The following is a 22,824-nucleotide window of genomic DNA, read 5'->3' on the forward strand; positions in this document are numbered from 1 at the left end:
TTTCCGCGTTTTAATTGAGATATCCAGACCAAATCCAAATCCTCCGCTTTCCCGCATTTTCAGCATTTTACATTTGGTCCCTCGAGCCAGATCAAGCTGGCTCTATCTCAATTGATTTAAATTGATTATACCGTTAATAATTGTGTTGTGAGAGTGAAGTTTACTACCGCTAGGATGGGTCGAGTGTCAGAAGCATCGCGGAGCACATCGGGTGTTGCTCTTAGTAGTCATTCGTACACTGGTACGCTGAACTTTCCGCTTTATTAAGACTGAAAACTCGACTTCGGGCCTAAAATAACTTCTATATGGAGAACTACGCAAGATAGTTGAAAAATGCGAATTGTGCTTTAACTGTCGTGTTCCGCACCGCGCCGCAGACTGCAAGACCGCTCAAGGTTGCCGAAAATGTGGTCAAAGTCACCACGCGTTCATCCAGTTTGGATGCACTAATGAAATCAGCTTCGCCGCAGCCTACATCTTCCGCACAGGCAACTAATCGTTTCTTTAGACCGTATACAGCTTGACATTAACCGTTAATTATTTCAGATTCACTTTCCGCTCAAGTTTTGCTAGCTACCGCTTTAGTCCAGGTCCGTCCGCATCATGGTAATCTCATCACCGCAAGAGTTTTGATCGATCAAGGCTCAGAGCTTTAATTTATAAGACAGACGCTCTTCAAGAAGCTTGGACAACCGCTACAACGCGACATGGTCATGCTCAGAGGCATTGGCAATGTCTCCGCAGGAAGTTTACTAGGTGTGAGCACAACTGAACTTCATTCGCTGTGTACACCCGCTTCAATGCATGTCAGCATGCATATTCTACCAACACTGACCATAGATCTTCCATCGTTCGTGATTACTGATCCGAAATGGCCGCATCTTGATAATCTAAAGCTTGCTGACCCGCACTATCTACAGCCGCGTCCTGTTGACATTATTCTAGGTGCATCACCAGCCGCACAGATCATGAACGCTGAGATTAAACGTGAACTTCGCAATTCTCGGATTGCACAATCTACCATGCTTGGTTGGATTGTCTATGGAGCTGTCACTGCTAAACACGCTTCCACGTCACACGCAGAATAACATGCGTCATCAGACACATCATTACAAGACATCATTGCTAAGTTTTGGGAACAGGAAGGGGTTCCATCAGGTAATTCACCGCTCAACACCGCTGAGGAAGACGAATGTGAAGTTCACTTTCGTCAAACGCATTATCGACAGCCTGATGGACGCTATGTCGTGAGATTACTGCTTAAAGCCCCTGAGAGTCAACTTGGTGACTCTATCAACGCAGCCATGGAGTCATTCCGCAGATTAATAACCCGCTTGTCACGAGAAAAAGAATATTCTGACATGTACCGTGCGTTCATGGCAGAATACATACTAGAGCACATGGTACGAGTTCCAATCAACGACTTGCCCGCAAATGCTTACTTCTTGCCTTACCATGGGGTATTGAAGCTTCATAGCACCACTACGAAGCTCCGCACAGTGTTCAACGGTTCCTGTGCAACATCTACAGGAATTTAATTGAACGACATTCTACACGCAGGACCCAAAACGCAAATTGACGTCTTCGACGTGACGTTGAGAATCCGCTGCAACAGGATTCTATTCGCTACTGACCTCAACAAGATGTTCCGACAGATTGAGGTTGATTCACTTGATTGGCCGCTTCAGTCCATTCCCAGGATAGATGAGAATGGCCTAGTAGACGTTTACTTTCTCAAGACAGTCAACTACGGGACCGCTCGTGCACCTTTTCACGCTGTACGTGTGCTCATCCAACTAGTTAAGGATGAGGGACACCGCTTCCCGCTAGCTGTTGCTCCAATGTTGGAAACACGCTACGTAGACGACATCTACGGTGGAGCAGACAACGAAGAAGACGCTATAAAGGTTGCAGTTCAAACAAAAGCTCTGTGTGCCGCAGGCTGATTTCAGTAAGACAAAAAGAGCTATTTTGTCTGAAATCGCTAAGCTTTATGACCCGCTAGGACTTCTCACACCAATTGTCGTCAAAGCCAAGATCTTCATGCAGGATCTGTGGCTAGATAGAGTGTCATGGGATGAACAATTGTCACCATCACTCATTTATAAATGGACTGGATACCGCGAGGACCTTCGAAATATCGAATCCATCCGCATTCCACGCTGGAATAATATTAAACCTGGAGCAACAATAGAATTGCACGGGTTCTCAGACGCTTCGCAAAACGCTATGGCTGCCGCTGTTTATTTGAGAGTCACTGACGCTGAAGGGAACACAAAGGTCTCACTTTTGTGTTCAAAAACGCAAGTAGCACCGCTGAAGACCATGACAATTCCACGCTTGGAATTATCTGCTGCATAGTTGCTTACACAACTGATACTTCATGTCATGGAAGTTCAGTCGCTAGAAAATGTCAGAATCAATCTTCGGACTGACTCCGCCGTGACTCTCGCATGGATTAAAAGTCCAGCAACCCGCTGGAAGACATTCGTCCGCAATAGAGTGGGAAAAATCCAAGAAACGCTTCGAGATGTCTGCTGGAAATTTATCCCAGGAAAACAAAACCCCTCTCACTGCGCTTTAAAAGGTATACCAACGCTAAAGCTAAAACAACACGCTCTCTGGTGGCATGGACCGACTTGGCTTCATGAACCAGAATCCTCGTAGCCCACTCTGGAGCTTCCAGCTGACAACCCATCGCATCGAGAAGAACGCCAGGATCCCGCACATTTCGAGAATTATCAGTTTTAATCGCTCAAGATGGCACGAGCTGGAAGTTCAATCCGCCTGGAGCTCCACATTTTGGAGGAAAATGGGAAGCCGTTGTGAAATCTATTAAGTTTCATCTTCGAAGAACAATCGGAGACTCGCTGTTGATGCTTGAGCAGTAGTCAACGCTTTTGGCTCAAATTGAAGCCATTTTGAATTCCAGACCGCTCACACCGCTGAATGAAGATCCTGCTGACCTGGCAGTACAGACACCAGGTCATTTCTTAATCGGACAGTCACTAACCGCAGTTCCAGAGCCATCGCTGACAGAAGTACAACCTGCTCGGCTCTCGCATTAGGAACAAGTCCAGCAAATGATTCAACATTTCTGGAAACGCTATTATCAGGACTGCATCCACCGCTACCAGGCCATTTCCAAGTAGCATCATCAACGTAACGAGATCAAAGTGGCTTCAGTTGTACTGATCACCACTGAGGATCATCCGCCAACCAAGTGGCCATTAGCCAGAGTTAACGCTCTCCATCCAGGTGAAGATGGATAAGTCCGCATGGTAACTGTCAAGACAGTTAACACAGAGCTAGTACGTCCAATTACAAAGCTCTGTGTCTTGCCACTAACATATAAAGAAGACGATCTTGTCGATGCAGCCGCCAACCCGGGGGAGAATGTTCAGTGAACAGGCCCAGCCGCGATGAAGTCGCCCCTGCAGGACTCCCAATTTCACGAACCGCACCTGTCTACCGCTAGTTCTCGCAAAAACTAACCGCCTATGAAAGCTTAGCTTGACTGATCACGCCATGTCTCGGTGGTGTGATTGGCTGATCGCTCCGCTTACATGCGCAATCAGCCATCTTCCCCAAGTCGACGAGGAAGAAGACACATTATTATTATTATCTTTCGCTTTCACGCTTTCGTTGCAACAAGTCGCTGTTAGTGTTACTTTACTTTCGCTTTTTGCTAAAAAACCGCATTTCGCTTATTTAATAAGTTAATTTGCTTAAATTAATTGTTATTAACCCGCTTTAGTTTGTTACAGATAAATTGTGTTATTTGTAAAAATAATTTTCCGTTTTTCCAGTGTCGGCAGTGTGCTCAACCACGTGTCAACCGGCTTCGCTTTATTAATCACGCAGTGCTTTATTTATCCGCTTTCATTTCAACAATCCTCTAACATATTAAATAAATATTAATTGTAATTTGTGTAAATAAATTTATAGGGTTTATTTTAATAATATTTCCGCGTTTCAATTTAGATATCTAGACCAAAACCGGATCCTCCGCTTTCCCGCATTTTCAGCATTTTACACGGCCTCTTAATTAAATTAAATATCAAATTTGGCCCAAAATAATCGAGAATACCTGGAGACTCAATTATTGCTTCTATCCAACGACGACTGATACTCTGGTCCAACTTGGCGGGCTCAGGTGCTTGGCATCTTGTCGTCTCGAACCAGGGTGCGGGCCTGCGGTCAGCGTTGTCCAATTTCAAAATGCTACGATAACTTCCTCTTCAGTTGCTCTTTATTCTCGACGTCCAAATTTGCACTCTATTGACTTAACTGGTCTCAACAAGGTCACTGATTCACAAAGGCAAAAGGCCACTGGTTTCCAGAAGGGAAAAAGCCTCGATGTTTTTCTTGCCGGCTCTTTTATAACCCTCGAACTCCGGCTCTCGAACTTTCACTTCCTATTGTTCAGCCCCGCTTTAATTCTCGGGGACAGTAATGGGGACCTGTGATTTGCACGTCCGGTGACAAGTCAAAACTCTTGTCAACAATCGAAAGGTAAGGGAAAGCCCTTACCTACCGTGCGTCAATTATAGGATCGATAATGACCCCGAGAAGTTCGATTTTCCCTGTTACAACCTAGATCCATTTATTCCATTTATTAATTCACTAAATCCGAGTTCCTAACTTATTTCATAAAATAGCTAATCCAAATTTCAATTTAAAATTCTTAACTAATTTAATGTTGTGATCTTAATGATACAACAATTAAATATTTAATACCAAGAGGTCTTCGTGTCTTGTATTAAAAGATTAAAATCTATCGACAGAGATCTTAATAATCTGCCAACAATGTATTGTTACTTCCGAGATTTTACGAATTTATTATGTTAAATTAATTTACTTTATTCTTTGTAATTTATTTTATCAGAATCTATTAAGTATTTACTAAATTATCATAATTTATTTTACCAGAATTTATTAAATATTTTATCAGGTCGTTGTTAATTTAGTCCGAATTATTTTATCAGAATTTATGAGTTATTTCATTTATTTAAAAACTTAATTTTTATTAACTAAGGATTCGTCAATTGATTTTGTTTGATTCATTTTTACTAAACTATTTTACTTGTCCGAGAATAACCAAGTTTTATTTTACCTAAATTATTTCATTTTACTTTCTATTGTGTTTGCTTGTAAAACTTAGCATTTATTTTATTTTATTTTTAAGTGAGAATTATATTCTGCCTAGCAACACAGTAAGATTTTAGTCTCGACCTTAAAGGTCCTCTACTTAGCGTTTTCGCGCGAGTCAAGTTGGCTGACGCTCTCACTCGGTCTTGCGTCTCTGTTGCACAACTCGCTAATTTAATTTTTCGACCAAAATTTTTAAGTGAAATATTTTATATTTTAATTAAACAATGCAGACTAACAATTTTAACAACTATTTTCTGACTTGAATTTCGCTTTAAGCAATTTTATTTTGACAACCAAAAATGTATTATAAATGATTTTACTGATTTTAATTAATTTAACTTCCAATGATTTTCCTAAAACTTTAACAAAACATTTTACTGGTTTTAAAATGCGCAATTAATTGAATAAATCTACTCAACTCGATTACCAAAGACAATTCGTTTTACGTGGCACCAAAGTCGTGAATTGATCAACCGAAATTTTTCCTAGTAAAGTCAACCCAGACTCTGCTTACGTAGTAAATTAATGAACCGAAATAATTCCTGGTTTCATTAATTAAATATTTAGTACTTTTATATCTAACTTGTTCTTAAATTCATTCTTAATTTTATTCTGATTTTTATTCGATTTTTCTTGAATTTATTCCGAATATTATTTTAAATAAATTCTTAAACATTTTCGGATAAATAATATTTTGAATATTTCTGATAAATAAATTCCATATAATATTTTAAGTAAATTTTACGACTAAATTCTTAAACTAATGATTGTGACCGAACGCGAAATGGCGATGACCTTCAGCCGACTTGAGTGCCTGGCTCACGCCGCACCACCGAGAGATTATTTAGACATAATATTTGTACCTGGAATTTTTATGATTTTAATTGCGCACTCCCTCGATGAGCTGAAAACTCTGCGTCTCGATGCTGGTACAAAAATCTCCTCGGTGAGCTAGTTGATCTGGCGGCAAAGACTTGGTCACCGCGTCGCGTCACTTACTCCCCGGCAAATATTTTACCTGTAACTGCAAATCGGCATTAGTACTTATTACAAATCAAATTAACTAATGCAGTCTGACAGAAAGGCCTAGCAAGCAATAATTAATAAAGTTTTCATCGCTTCGTTCCACAGAGGTCGAGCGAGATAAAATAATTACCTTGGATAGCTGTTTATTACTTTTTGCGTGTCTACTTAGCTTGACTGTTCGATCACAATGAATCTTCCGAATCTTGTTGGTGCGTTTCTGTCTTCACTCCATCTTCCCCTCTCACTCTCCGCGCCGGCGCTTTCCCCTTGAGAATTCATTCACTACTTACACCTAGAGGCGCGAGTACCTCAGAGCACAGCGCTTTAGGGAATCGGTCGATAAATAACTAGTACGGATCGGAGACTTTCTCTGGATAAAGAAGGCCGCGTGTACTCCGTTACAAGTTTCATACAAGGGCAAATTATATATATGCTAATAAATAGCTAATAAGACATACTTATGACAATAACAAGTTTGTTGTTAATCATCATATATATCAATAATAATGATAATTGTTTGTCACCACAATAATAATAGTAATTATTTATAATTATAATTATGAATATTTCTATTGTAAACAGTGCAAAAAATATTCAATTAAAAATTTCAATTAAAGCATAATTATAACAAGTATATAATATTGGAATTCTGAGACAAAAGCATAATTATAACAAGTATACAATATTGGAATTCTGAGACAAAACCAGTCTCAAACAAACTGTTCTTTTAATTATAATACGGTATTATTCCTATAAATTTACAGGAAAAAATTTTTATCCACAGGAAACAGTTTCAGCAAATGATACACATAAGTTATGAATTTTGATACTAATATTGATCATAACTTTGTCACCGCACGTTATAAAATAAAACTTCTAAGATAAAAACAGTCCCAAAAAATCTGTTCTTTGATTATAATACGGTTTTATTCCTATTAATTCACAGGAAAAAATTTTTGCCTATAGAGAACGGTTCTAGCAAATGATACAAATAAAGCATGAATTTTGATACTAATTTTGGTCATAACTTTGTAACCGCACGTCATAAAATAAAACTTTTGAGATAAAAACAGTCCAAAAAATCTGTTTTTCAATTATAATGTCGCATTATTCCTATAAATTTACAGGAAAAAATTTTTATCCATAGAAAACAGTATTAGCAAATGATACAAATAAATTATGAATTTTGATACTAATATTGGTCATAACTTTGTAACCGCACGTTATAAAATAAAACTTCTAGGGTAAAAACAGTCCCAAAAAATCTGTTCTTTAATAATATTATGGTGTTTTTCCTATAAATTCACTGGAAAAAATTTTTGCCTATAGAGAACTGTTCTAGTAAATGATGCAAATGAAGCGTGAATTTTGATATTTATTTTGGTCATAACTTTGGAACCGCACGTCAAAAATTGAAACTTTTAAGATAAAAACAGTCCCAAAAAATTTGTTCTTTAATTATAATATCGTATTATTCCTATAAATTTACAGGAAAAAATTTTTATCCACAGAAAACAGTTTCAGCAAATGATACAAATAAATTATGAATTTTGATACTAATATTGGTCATAACTTTGTAACCGCACGTCATAAAATAAAACTTCTAAGATAAAAACAGTCCCAAATAATTTGTTCTTTAATTATAATACGGTGTTATTCCTATTAATTCACAGGAAAAAATTTTTGCCTATAGAGAACAGTTCTAGCAAATAATACAAATAAAGCATGAATTTTGATACTAATTTTGATCATAACTTTGTAACTCCACGTCATAAAATAAAACTTCTAGGATAAAAACAGTCCCAAAAAATCTGTTCTTTAATTATAATACGGTGTTTTTCCTATAAATTTACAGGAAAAAATTTTTGCCTATAGAGAACGGTCTAGCAAATGACACAAATAAAGCATGAATTTTGATGCTATTTTTGATCATAACTTTGTAACTCCACGTCATAAAATAAAGCTTCTCAGATAAAAACAGTTCCAAAAAATCTGTTCTTTAATTATAATACCTTGTTACTCCTATAAATTTACAGGAAAAAAATTTTATCTACAGAAAACAGTTTCAGCAAATAATACAAATAAATTATGAATTTTTATACTAATATCGGTCATAACTTTGTAACCACACGTCATAAAATAAAGCTTCTCAGATAAAAACAGTTCTAGCAAATGATGCAAATAAAGCATGAATTTTGATATTTATTTTGGTCGTAACTTTGGAACTCCACGTCTTAAAATAAAACTTTTAGGATAAAAACAGTCCCAAAAAATCTGTTTTTTAATTATAATACGGTTTTTTTCCTATAAATTCACAGGAAAAAATTTTTGCCTATAGAGAACGGTTCTAGCAAATGATACAAATAAAGCATGAATTTAGATACTAATTTTGATCATAACTTTGTAACTCCACGTCTTAAAATAAAACTTTTAGGATAAAAACAGTCCCAAAAAATCTGTTCTTCAATTATAATACGGTGTTTTTCCTATAAATTCACAGGAAAAAATTTTTGCTTATAGAGAACGGTTCTAGCAAATGATACAAATAAAGCATGAATTTTGATACTAATTTCGGTCATTACTTTGTAACCGCACTTCATAAAATAAAACTTTTAAGATAAATACAGTCCCAAAAAATCTGTTCTTTAATTATAATATGCTTTTATCCCTAGAAATTAACAGGAAAAAATTTTTATCGACAGAAAACAGTTTTAGCAAATGATACACATAAGTTATGAATTTTGATTTTGGTGAGGTGAGAGTAGATAGATCACTACTGACTACCTTTTGTACTAAGAAGTGAGCAAAAAATAACACTTAACAAAAAGATATGAAATCCGAACAAAAACAGTTTCACTGTAAAAAATTGCGCCAAGGCCACGTTCATAAAACTCATCTCAATAACATTTGCACTTTACAAAAAAAATTAGGCTCGTTTCAATAATTTTCATTCTCTACAAAAAGATGTGAAATACTAAAAAATACCAAAAAACCGTCATAATGTTGAAAAAATTGAAAAAAAAATTTGTTAAAAATTAAAAAATTAAAAAAAAAATTTTTTTATCGTACTTGGCGCGCGTCATTGAGTGCCCCAAATTTTTTCAGGATAAATGAACATCCTTTTAATGTTGAGAAATTTATAAGTAAGTCATCCTATGTTATTTTATAATAAGTTTTACAAAAGTTAGGTAAAATCGACATGTCATGCGCAGTTATGCAAACTACATACATGTCGATACGCATGCATACGTTGGATCAGTTGCATTGTGAGAATTGTGTTTACTAAAAAATAAATCATGTGGCCGATTAAATTGAGAAGATGCGGTGTGAGTGCCAATCAAAATATGTTAATTACAATTAAACGAAGTAATATCAAGCTTTAATATTGCATAAGGTTTTTCATTAAAGATTGATGACCAAACTGAAAAAAAATAAATCCAAAAATTTTATATAATTTCAGATTTCTTGAACACACCACCATATTGACAGTTGTTTTCACTAAAGATCTAAAAGAAATTTTGAAAACGAGTTTTTTCACTAAAACTGATAACTAATACACTAAGCAATGTTTTCAATGCGTTCAGTATACTCGATTAATGAAAATCTATATAAATATATAATATGATTATATATATACAAGCGAAATCGTTTTTTCTTGACTTGAAATTCTTCCGAAAAAATTTGGGGTACTCAATGACGCGCGCCAAGTACGATAAAAATTTTTTTTTTTTATTTTTTAATTTTCAACAAATTTTTTTCCAATTTTTTCAACATTATTACGGTTTCTTGGTATTTTTCAGTATTTCACATCTTTTTGTAGAGAATAAAAATCATTGAAACGAGCCTAATTTTTTTTTGTAAAATGCAAATGTTATTGAGATGAGTTTTATAAACGTGGCCTTGGCGCAATTTTTTACAGTGAAACTGTTTTTGTTCGGATTAGAAAAACGGTTGACCCTAAAGGTCATCTCTGCAACTTCCCGCTCATTCCATACTTAAGAGCTAAAAATAGCTCTTCAAGTTCAAAAATCTAATTCTCGTATTATTTTGAGCTCTCCGAGCTCAAAAATCTGGTGGAAGTTTAATAAATCACTATTTCTTAAATTTTTAAACCACAATAACTTTTGAATGAATAAACCGATTTTCACGTGGTTGGTCACATTCGAGCCAGTTCTTCAGGCTTCATGAAAAATCTTTAAGTTTTAATCGATCGAAGTCGGAAATTTGATGTAATTCCGAAAAAGCATTTTTTCCGGTTTTTTTTTCAATAACGATAACTGAGGGACGAATCAACCGATTTTGACTGGGCTAGCAGTAGTCGACGCTGTTTCTTTAAGTTGGGAGCTGATTGTTTTTTGGAATTTATCGGTAAAGCCGTTTAAATGTTATTCGAAAATAACCACATTTGAAAAAAATTTTTTTTGTATTTTTTTTTAAGATTACTTGAAATCTACAAGTTTGAATCGGTCCAAATTGTATTCAAAATCTAAGTTAGGTCAAGCTCTGTTGAATGGCACCAACCGTGATCGAATCGGTCGAATCGTTTAAACGTTATGGGAGGATTACATATGGCCACACACACACACGGACACACACACAAATTCCGAAAAAATTTTTTTTGGTAGTTTCCTTATGATTTCGCCAGACCTAAACATGGTAAACGATATTTATGGTCGTATCTGAACATAAGACACTTAGAGCTACAATTTTTTAACTTCCCGCTAAGAAAATCGAAGATTTTCAAAATTCGGGAAGTTATTGGTTTCACCCCGTTTTGCGAAAATTGAGTTTTCATCAGATATCGACGTTTTAAGGTCAAAAAAAGCTTTCCTGACTATTCCCGTGGTGGTGTCCGTGCGGATGTATGTATGTGTATGTGTGTGTATGTGTATGTGTGTGTGTGTGTGTGTATGAATGTGTGTGTGTGTGTGTATGTGTTTATGTGTATGTATGTAAACTTCTTATAACTTTTGAACGGCTTGACCGATCGGATCGAAATAAGTGGCGATCCAAAGAGTATCATTGTTATTAAATTTCGTGAAAATTTGAATCAATTCGGTTTGCTAGATTTTGAGAAATCTCAAAAATAAAATTTTCAAAAAATCGTTTCTTTGGAATAAATCTGAACGGTTGCATCGATCAATTCAAAAAACTATTCCGCTCTTGAGTTCCAAAAACCACGTCGATTGCCACCAGTCCCGTCGGAATCGGTTGATTCGTTCGAGAGTTATCGGAAACGAAAAATTTCAAAAAAAGTGTTTTTTTGGGGTTACTTCGAAATTCCTTGTTTGATCAAATAAAACTTTAAAATTTGCTATGAGGTTTCAAAAACTGCGTCGAAAGTCAAAGGACAAAAATTTTTTGTCGAAGGACAAAAATAAAAAAAAAAATTAGGGTGACGGTTGACTCTAAAGGCCATCCCTGCAACTTCCCGCTCATTTTGTACTTAAGCGCTGGAAGTTACACATTACGCTTTTGAGCTCTTCGAGCTAAAAAATATAATTTTTGTATCATTTTGAGTTCTTTGATCTCAAAACTCTAATAGCAGTTTAATTTAACACAATTTTTTGAATTTTTAAACGGCAATAACTTTTGAATGAATGAATCGATTTTTACGCGGTTGGCAGCATTCGACGTAGTTTTTGAAGCTCCATGAAGAATCTTCAAATTTAAATCGATCAAGCCAGGAATTTCGAAGTAATTCCGAAAAAACACTTTTTTCGATAACGATAACTGACGAACAGATCAACCGATTTTAACCGGGCTTGCGGTGATAGACGCGGTTTTTTAATCTCAAGAGCTGATTATATTTTAAAATTGATCAGTAAAGCCATTTAAAAGTAATTCCAAAAAAACCAGATTCCAAAAAATTTGTTTTTCTAGTTTTTTTTAAGATTTCTCAAAATCTACTTGTCCGAATCGTTCCGAAATGTGTTTAAAATCTAAGTTGAGTTATGTTCTTTCGAATAGCGCCAACCGCGATAAAATCGGTCAAGCCGTTCAAAAGTTATGAGAGGTTTACATGCGGCCAGACACACACACACACACACACACACACACACACACACATGCAGACATACGGACATACGGACATCATCGCGAAAACATTTAGGAAAGCTTCCTAGGACTTCAAAACGTCAAGATCTGATGAGAACTTGATTTTCGAAAAACCGGGTAAAACCAATAACTCCGATTTTTGAAAATTTTCAATTTTCTTAGCGGGAAGTTGAAAAGAGATATTTATGAGCCTGTATTTTTGTTGTTATTAAAAATATGAAAAAATTGACAGGGTTTGTCTTATAGAATTTCAAAAGTATTACAAATTTTCAATTAACATTTTTATCTAACTCTTACAGTTTAGCTGAAAAATGCAAAAAACCTGAACTTAGGATTTCAAAGCTATCACTTATCAAATATTGAAGATATAAATTCGACTCGAAAAAATTTTTTGTACCAAATTTAAAAATAAAAAAAGTCCATTCATACGTTGTTTAGAAATTTAATTTTATTACAGTTAGCAGGACAAAAAAGTAATCAAAAACCATGTTTCCTATGTTATTTGAACGGAAAAATTTAGTTCGATGGAGAACTTGTTTGAATTGGTTTTTTGAGCTTCGTTTTTAAAAGGAGTTGTGTTGGAACAGGTTCTAAGATATTTTCAAGTGAGAGCAAAAAAATATCGTCGTTTTTTGGCACACCCTAATATATTCATACATGCATAAACTTTTGGACCATATGTACTTTCTAAATTAGTTCGACGAGCTCAGTTGAAATGTAGCATAATTTTCCGAAAGTTCTGTCATAAGCACCAATAAAATAAAAATCCCGGACACTCTTCATAAGTGCCTGAATGATGTAGAAGAACCAAATAAAGTAATCACGTTTTTATATTTCATATATTCAAAGTAAATTAAAATATCAAAATTAGTCTAAATGTTAATAAAAATTCTATACTTGTTGTAGTTGTAGAAGTTAATTAAACATTACGATTGATAATAAACATTTTATTACTATTTTGAAATTATAATATAATCATGTACAGCGGTGTTACGTCCGGATGTTAATAACGTAACCATTATGACAGTTCCTTAAATTTGAGACTAATCACTTTAGATTATATTTCTCGGGAAGCGGGAACCGCATCTATGAGTAATTATATGTTAAGGTTACACGAAGCTACACACTGCGTAAGCGATTTAAAACTGGGTCATGACTTGAGTTAGGTCAGGTACAAACGAATAATGATAGACACTGTATAGCCAATAGTAGACTATGATGTAAATGACAAATCTCTCCTTACCTGAATAGGTCACCCTTAGTAGAATTAATGATGATTATAAATCCCTAATTAATGTATGATAAACGAAGAATTAATTTATACACTAGTCACAAAAATTAAGGGATACAAAAAAATTCCAAATTTTTGGGTGATTTTCAACGAGCTGTAACTCCAAGGAAAATGGTCGTACAGACAAAATAAAAGAAGCAAATTGTAGCTCCAAGTATCTAGTTTTTGGCATGATCATAAAAATTTTTGTCATGTACAGGTCTGGAATAATCTTAAGAAAACTACCGACAAAAAAATTTTTCCAAATTTTTTCTTGTTTAAAAAAAGGTCTGCGTGCTTCAAAAAAATTTTTTCCATTATTTCTTTACAAAGCTCTTTCAGAATATTTATTACTTTTTAATTTGACGTAATCAAAAAGCCTGTACAATGATTTGCCGCGGAGTTATCGTCAATCAAAGCAAAAAAGTTCTTTTTGAATTCGATAATCAATATGGAAAAAATAATCGATTACGAAATCTAAGGAGAAATCTAAATGGGACCGAGCGCTTTCTACAAAATATGCTTTGGGTAACGCTAATGCCTTCGGTAAGACAGCAGTCGAAAAAAATCGAGAAAAGTTTGAAAAAAATCGAGAAAATTAAAAAAAAAAATTAAATTTTTTTTTAATTTTTTGAACAGTTATTTATTTGAACAGTAATTTATTGAACAGTTAAAGAATCTCTTTAATTAAAAAAATAACGATTTTTGAGAAAAAAAAATTTTTTTCATTGAAAAAATGAATAAAAATCGCTAAATTGCTCGAATGATGATTTTTGCGAAAACAAAGAATTTAAAGCTTTGGAGCACTATGAAAAAAAAAATCGCAGCGCTTTAAATTTTTAAGGGATTTTAGGGGTTACTTTGAGGTTAAAGAATTACAGACGATATCCTTTGTTCATCTATTTTATCCAAAATTATACCAAGTTATCCAAATATCCTTAATTATGCGAATTTTTGTCTTTTTTTCAGTCCGAGTTTTTAATTAAAAAAAAATTATTTTTTCAAATGCCGTCTACGATTTCTAATAGAGAATATCGTGTGGTTCTTAAAACCCTCCTCAGATTTCCTATACGATCATTATTTCCAGAGTTATTGATTATCAAGGTTAAAAAGAACTTTTTCGCTTTGATTGACGATAACTCCGCGGCAAATCATCGTACAGGCTTTTTGATTACCTCAAATTAAAAGGTATTCAATATTTCAAAGAAGCTTTGTGAAAAAACAATAAAAAAAATGTTTTTGAAGCCCATAGACCGATTTTTAGACGAGAAAAAATTTGGAAAAATTTTTTTTCGATAGTTTTCTTAGGATTTCTCCAGACCTGGACATGACAAAAAATTTTCATGGTTATGTCTAAAAACTAGACACTTGAAGCTAAAATTTGCTTTTTAATTTTTTCTGTACGACCATTTTCCTTTGAGTTACAGCTCATTAAAAATCACCCAAAAATTGGGATTTTTATTTATATCCCTTAATTTTTCTCACTAGTGTAGTTTTAGAATATAAGAATTTTACCCACAATAAATTTAATCAATTTTATTGAATAAAATATTTATACTTGATTACACCTAATAATAATTGACTGGTTGATGGTCTGGTTGGTTAAAATATAATTTAGTTTAAAGGAAACTTTATTAAATTGATAACGGAAATATAACTCGTTGAACTTTTTTACTAAATGTAATAGTAAAATAATAAAAAAAAGTGATGCTACTAAATGTACAAACGTTGGTGGATGCGATTGAACTTAAGCCGATTATTAGGCATCCGAATTAATAATTTTTACTACTCAGATTTTTGACCTTATTTCGAATAACCTTTCTGAATAATTAATATGCAATAATCGAATGAAGTTTCTGGATTTAGATAATCTTACTAAACAAAATAAATAAAACTGCGATTTAAATATTTCTAATGTCTGAACATGCGTAAATAATTTTATTGAGCAAAATAACTGAATGTTAAAAACCCAAAATTTAAATGTAACGTTTGGACGAATTGTATTGATATTAAAGCTTTTACTTTATACTTATATACTCCAGCTTATTGAAAATTGATTATTGCTTTAGTAAAATTAAAAAATCTGAAAAAATATTAAATATTTTATCGGAAATTATACTGTGCGCTATGGAATATTCAAAAGTCAGAGTTGTTAAAATACAACAAATATTTTTAAACTTTCAATCACAAAATCGTAATTTGAATTTGAATATTTTGTTGTTACTTCACAAAAAACTAGGGTAAATCATATTACAAGCAACGCTTATTAAGTCTTTCAACTACACAGGTCCACAAAAAAAAGTGATTTATGCTGGGTGTTCGATGAAGATCTTCCGACGGATTAGTTATCACTGAATAGGAATCTGAAATCGAAATTGGGGGTCAAACTGCAAAAAACGAAGAAAAATAGAAGAAAAGCGATAAAATCCATGATCCAATGGTATTTTCAGTATGTATGATCAAATTGCAGTTTCGGCTTTGTTTCTCTCTGTAGTATCCATCAGTCATTCGCGAATATGTTTATTTCCCATGTTTATTTTGTCTTATTGATGTCTTATCGAATCAATTCTGTCTTTGATATAAAATAAAACGTCAAGACATTGAATCTTTACATTTACCGGCAAAAACCTGCTACAACAGGATGTTTGAACTACAATTACAACTGCTCTTTAACGGGATATGTAGAATGATTCGCTAGTCAACATTTTGTGGTATCGGAGCCAGCAAAGGCACACTGTTTTTCAGGGAAGCACTAGAATATGAGAATAACCCGCATGAAAAAACTATATATGGCTGAACATATATGGAAAGTTATATGGGGAATATGTGATCATATATAGCGGCAAAATTATATATATGAAATAATAAATGTTTTGTTAATATAATGAAGATATATTTGATTCAATATAAGTTCAAATATATTAGTGCCGTATATTACTTAGTATATGTTATAAAATATACTATTATTATATAAAAATTACTTATATAGAAAACTATATAATAAATAAATATATTTTTTGTAAAATATATGTTGAGATAGATTATTACTGTATACTTTCATTTATGAAATTTCAATTATATGGCAATATATATTATTTTATTATAAAATACCATGCATAGTACCAGATATTAATGATATGTCGAAATAGGTCAAAACGGAAAGATTAATAAAAAAAAAAATTAATAGTTTGTCGTATATCTTAAGTTTCAAGAGCAACTTGATCTATCGAGTTTACGGTCGAAGCAAATCTGAATTTCAGTAAATTAGTAACACATCACGAAATATTTTCTTTTTTTTTTATAACTTTTTTTCAGAGAATTATTTGGCCTCAGCATTCTATTGTAATTTTAGTACCAATGCCAATATTAAAATTATATTGAATATATAATTTAAAGTATATTTTAAATTATACTGAAAAATACATTGTTCTTGTACTATTTATAATATAGTGTTGATTATAATATGTACGATATATTTAATCATATATAGCTGAAAATATAATTGAAATATATGTTATGAGTATAACATCAATACATAATACTACATATATCATTATTGTATATATAAAATGGCAAAATTGTGCATATGAGTCCTTATATAATCACATATATTTTTATATATGTAAAATATAAATTTTTGTATATGATGAAGGATATATAAATTTTTCATGCGGGAATGCCGTAGTAATATGATGTGCCTGGCAATCCTGAAATGATCCGTACTGGTTGTAGTTCTTGGCTTCTCGTCGTGATAGTCACTCCACTGTTAGTTGTTAACTTGTAGTATAGAAGAAAAACTAATAGCTTGAGGCCCGTTACGGTGCTTCTAATATGCTGTGGTCGCGGACTTACTACTGGTGGTAGGGGAACTAAAAGGTCCACCAGTAAGATGGCTCGGTTTACATTCATGCGTCAAGTGTTTAAGCACAAATCAGATGTGAAATTGAGTGAAGGCATCTTGGATGGTCAAGAAATCTGGAAGTTATTAAAATATGAAACATTTGTTTCAGTTATGGATGAACAAGACAAGGCATCATGGCTAAGTTCAAGAAAATGTGTACCAAATTTTTAGGTAACACCAAGGATGCTGACTACGAAAATATTGTCTCTAATATGATCGCAAACTTTCTGCGTTCGGTTGCCTCATGAATTTGAAACTTTTTTGATTCGCATCTCAACCACTTTCCGAATAATGACGGAGACTTTAGTGAAGAGCAAGGAGAGAGATTTCATCGATATCTCAAAGAACTTTAACGTCGATTTCAGGGACAGTGGGGAGTAAATATGTTTGCAGATTACTGCTGGATGCTACAAAGAGAAATTCGACAGAGAGGAAAAAAGCGTAGCAAAAATAATTCGAAGTAATTCGCAAAAAACACTTTTTTCGGTTTTCTTTCGACAACGATAACTCACGAACGAATCAACCGATTTTCACCAGACCTTCGGTGATCGACGTGGCTTTTTGATATTAAGAGCTGATTAGATTTTGGAATTGATCGGTAAAGCCATTTGAAAGTAATTCCAAAATAACCACATTCGAAAAAAATTTTTTTTGTAGTTTTTTTTTTAGATTTCTCAGTCTATCGGTCCAAATCAGTTCAAAGTGTATTTAAAATCTAAGTTTGGTCAATCCCCTTCGAATGGTGCCAACCGCGATGAAATCGGTCAAGCCGTTCAAAAGTTATAAAAGGGTTACATACATACACACACACACACACACACACACACACACACACACACACACACATACATGCATACAGACATACGGACATTATCGCGAAAACATTCAGGGAAGCTTCCTAGGACCTTAAGACGTCGAGATCTGATGAAAACTCGATTTTCGAAAAACGAGGTAAAACCAATAACTTCCCGATTTTTGAAAATCTTCGATTTCTCGAAATCAAATTACAAACAATGCAAGTTATTGTAACGGACTTCTCGTTACCCGGTAAATTCCCCTATTTCGGTACCCAGTTATTTATCGACAGGTCACAGTGCGCTGTGATCTAAAGCTCGTTTAGAGTTAGTGAAAAAAGCCCCAAGGTGGAGAAGCCGGCGTAGTGGTAGTGGAGAGAGCAGAGGAAGCAAGAAAGGAAGAACAAAATTTGGTAAGACTCATTGTGACTGAGTGACTTGACTGGACGACACGCAAATTTTTCTAAAACATCCAGCTAAAGTAATTATTTTTATTCTGCTTGTCTAACGTGGAACGAAGCGATATCATTTTGTTAATTTAATGCTTGCTAGGCTGAATGCCAACTTAGTTAAATTGATTTTAATTTGTGATAATTTCTAATGCTGATTTGCGGTTACAGGCTATATAAATATCCAGAGAGCGAGTGATGGTGACCAGAGTTTTGCCGCCAAATCGAGACTACCTCATTAAGGGAGAATTCATAACAGTACCCGAAAACGAGGAGTTGCAGCTCACTGAGGGAGTGCAAATAAATTAAAAAAACTCCTGCTACAAATAACGAGTTAATTATCTCTCAGGTCTGCGGCGTCAGCCAGGCAACATGTCGGCTGAAGGTCACCGCCATTTCGTGCTCAGTCACAATCGTTAGATTTTAAGTATTAAATCTAAAATCAATTATAAAATGAATAATTAATAACACCAGGATCTATTTTGGGTTATTAATTAAATTGTTCAGGAAATTTAACTAGTCCATGTTAGGTTATAAATTTTACACGTAGGCAGTCTGAGTTAATAATACCAGGAATTTAATTCGGTTTATTAATCTCAGATTTCAAGGCCATGTGAAAATTTTGATTTATTGGTAATCGCGTAGTTAATAATTTGGCTTAAGCCAGAAAAAGTGAAATTGAGTAAATCGTCAAATTAAATTATTTAAATGAGGAATTTCTTTAACTTTAGAAAATCACGCGGTAAACTATTTAGTGCATTATTTAGTATTTGTCATAATTTAAATAAAGCTAAAGTCAGGAATTATCATTAAAATCAGTATAATATTAATTTAACCCATTTAGTTCAAAGTAGAAAATAAAACTTGTGAAAATTCGTCAGAGAAAAAAAATTTCACCAAAAACTTGCGACAGAGACGCAAGACCGAGAGAGAGAATCGGCCATCTTGTCCCGCGCGAAAACGCTGACTAGAGGACACTCAAGGTCGAAACAAAAGTCTTAGTTGGTTTAAAATAAAATAAACTCAAGTAAAATAAATTTTAAGTTCCAAGAGACATAAAATAAAATATAATAGAATAATCTTTTGTCATAATTTTACATTTGCGATGAAAATAAAATTTAGTAAAATTTACCGCTGTTAAATAGATTAAATACAATGGCTCAGAATTAAATGAAAGGATTTGGATTAATTAAAAATAATTTAAGCAAAATTTAAGTTTACTTAATTATAGGAATTTATTTAGGGGGTAGATGCACTTAGAATTTTTAAAAAATTAATTTTTTTTTTTCATTTTTTTAAAGTATGATGTTTTAAGAATATTCTCTGGAAATTCCAAGTCAATCTGATGGATAGTTTTCAAGATATTTAGTAATTACTGAAGCAACATTAAACCTCTCGGTTGTGACTAGAGCAGGTAGCGGACGGCAGCTGCAAGCACCCGGATTTGTCACGCCTATTATCTTGTATGAATAGAATAATTTCAAGTATAAGATGGAAAATTTTTGTTTAAATTTCATTTTATACTTGACATTGGAAGTGAGTAGTCGATACATTAATTGCGGACCCAATTCTCACCGTTACACGGAAAATAGAGATTCAGAACGAATCAATTTAGCGAACAGGCGGGCAAACGAGAATACCCGCGAGGGCAGAATGCTTCGAAGACAACACCAGCGAGATGTTTTAGAAGTTTCAAAATCTGCAGAAGCTCTATTATATGGTTCAAGTACTGATGATTCAATATTAATATCTAAATAATTCTATTAGGCTAAAAATTTTATGGGATGAACGAGTGTAAGCTAGTTGGACTAAATTTTTCTAGCAAAAATTTTTCAAAGTTTAATAACTCGATGAATATTGAATTTAACCAAATTTTGTAAAGAATGATTTCGCTTTAAAAATTCTTAAAATATACGAAAATTGAAAATCAATTTAGAAAAATGAAATTTTTCAAAGAAATTATTTAAAAAATTAGCTATAAATAATTCAATGTTCAAATTATTAGCAAAAAAATGTGATATTCGAATTCAACAGATAAAATTACGCAAAATTTAACTTTTTCCATTCAATTAGATACTTAACACCAAAATGAAACAAGATCTACTTTTAAAAAACTTTAAACGCGTTTTTATCAAAACTGTGTTTTTCCATTCGGGGACTAATATAACTCGAAAACCATTTGGTGGATATTGATGAAATTCTAATATTATCATTTTAGCATTTAGAACTAGTTTTTAATCGAAGAATATTGATTTTTGTTGACAATTACTATATTTTTTAAGCAATTAACTTTTAACTTTTTATCAAAAATCAGAGTCCAAAGTTTCGAATGCCACCATTTTGTAAATTTTCAAAAAAAAAAAAAAGCTTCGATTAAAGACTGGATTTATTATTAAACTAAAGGTTTCACCTTGGTTTTTCGAATTCAGATGATCTAGAAGGCTGCTGTGATGGTCACCGCGAAGCACTACTCGCGGGAGAAGATCCAACCAATATGGCGATATTTTAATAAATAACATATATATATATATATATATATATATATATATATATATATATATATATTAGGGTGATTTTTTTTTTTACTTTATTTTTTTTTTTCGGTCCCATCGTGAATTCTTGTTGGAAATACCCAAAAAAAAATTCCCTGAAAGTTTGAGCTCTTAATATTAATTAACGTCCTCGACCAAGGCATGTGAATATTTCCCATTGAAAATACACAAAAACTTTGATTTTTAATTTTTGAATTCCTAAAGCTCAGCGGCATTTCATGGGATCACTTTGATCGAAGATGGTTTTTTTTTAGAATTGAACGCTCTACAAAAGTGCCCATTGCCGCAAAGTCGTAACTCACACTGGCGAGTCAGTACGGGCCACTGAACCTGATTTTTTCATAAAATTGGCGTTTTTTCGCATTTATCTCGTAAATATCAAGAGCTACGATAAAAATGTAAATAACAAACTTGTAGAGAATTCAATTTCCAACAAAAAAAGTTCTGGACCAAATCGCTAAGATTAATAATAAGCGAGATATTAAGCCTTGAATATATTTTTTCGTGAAATTTTGGCCGATCATTGATTTAAACTTATTAATATCTTGTTTACTTTCTCTGTTTTTTATATTTTTTCTTCAATATATTTTTTTAAGGCTAGAAAAACAGGATATGATAAGTATCTTACATTATAAAAGCTTATATCTTAAAAATCTTTAATAAATAATGGATTTACGAGTTTCTGCATAAAACTTATGAATTCAATTACACTTAAATAATTTATATATTATTAACAGTTTATTAAATTATAATAGTTCGAATTATATTAACAACAATAAGTATTAAATAAAAATAAAAACAACAATACTAATTAATTATTATTGAAAGCAGAAAAATGAATTGTTAGATTAATTCATTGTCAATATATTGTGATTTTTTACACGATGTGTATTGAGATCGATGGTGCTGAACAGTTTGAAAAATTCTTTGTATTTCATCTTCGTTATAAGTCAATACTTCATTAAAACTTTCGGCTAGCGCTACTCCTCTTTCCGCAGTATCGTTTACTACTTTTAACTTTTTGAATGTATCATAACATCGTTTATACTCAAGATTTGATTCCCACAAACTTGGATCTGTATGCAAAAATTCATAGGGGAGCTCAAATTGCTAAAAAATAAACAACGAGTTTGGATTAACAAAATCGCTTATGTTTTTCTCAGATAACGACGTTATTTCTTCATAAGCGACTGATAAACGTTTATTAGGCTTTTTGACCGCTACCTGGGAATTTATTTTTTGTACGATCTTTACTTTTTCTTCTACTGACACAGTTTCATCAAAAAGAGCTAAACAAGCAAGATTATCGTGTAAGTACTACAAATGCCGAGACAATTTATCGAGTGCTGCATTTGCAATTTCTGGATGTATTTTTCTGTAGTCAATAAGATATTTTACTAATCGCAAATCCGAGTTTGGAGCATTTATTGCATTAGGAGCAGTAAACCATATTTTTACATAAAATATTACGATGAAAACACATATTTTCTGCAAAATTTTTTTTTCGTTTGCTCCCATTTTAAACTGGTTTCTAAACATATATATTTTCAAGCAATAGAGAGCTTTCGATAACCACCGTGCGTGATGAAAAGCACCAGGTGCTTTAAATTCGGCTCTATGA

General features: G+C 33.1%; 1 protein-coding gene across 9 annotated transcripts in view; it reads left to right on the forward strand.

The window, feature by feature from the left end:
* The window catches only part of LOC123261717 (potassium voltage-gated channel protein Shaker), a 1,350,734-nt gene that overhangs the window by 966,523 nt on the left and 361,387 nt on the right, over positions 1-22,824 (forward strand). The window contains exon 7 of one of the 9 annotated variants that reach the window (XM_044723494.1): positions 15,795-15,877. The exons of the other annotated variants lie outside the window; for them this stretch is intronic. Within the exon in view, the coding sequence (XP_044579429.1) occupies positions 15,795-15,862 (68 nt within the window). The 3' untranslated portion in view covers positions 15,863-15,877. Of the gene's footprint in view, positions 1-15,794; positions 15,878-22,824 lie in introns of those variants that run through there. 9 annotated transcript variants of the gene reach the window in all.

This window comes from Cotesia glomerata, linkage group LG3 (genome assembly GCF_020080835.1).
Source record: "Cotesia glomerata isolate CgM1 linkage group LG3, MPM_Cglom_v2.3, whole genome shotgun sequence".
Classification (NCBI taxonomy): Eukaryota; Metazoa; Arthropoda; class Insecta; order Hymenoptera; family Braconidae; genus Cotesia; species Cotesia glomerata.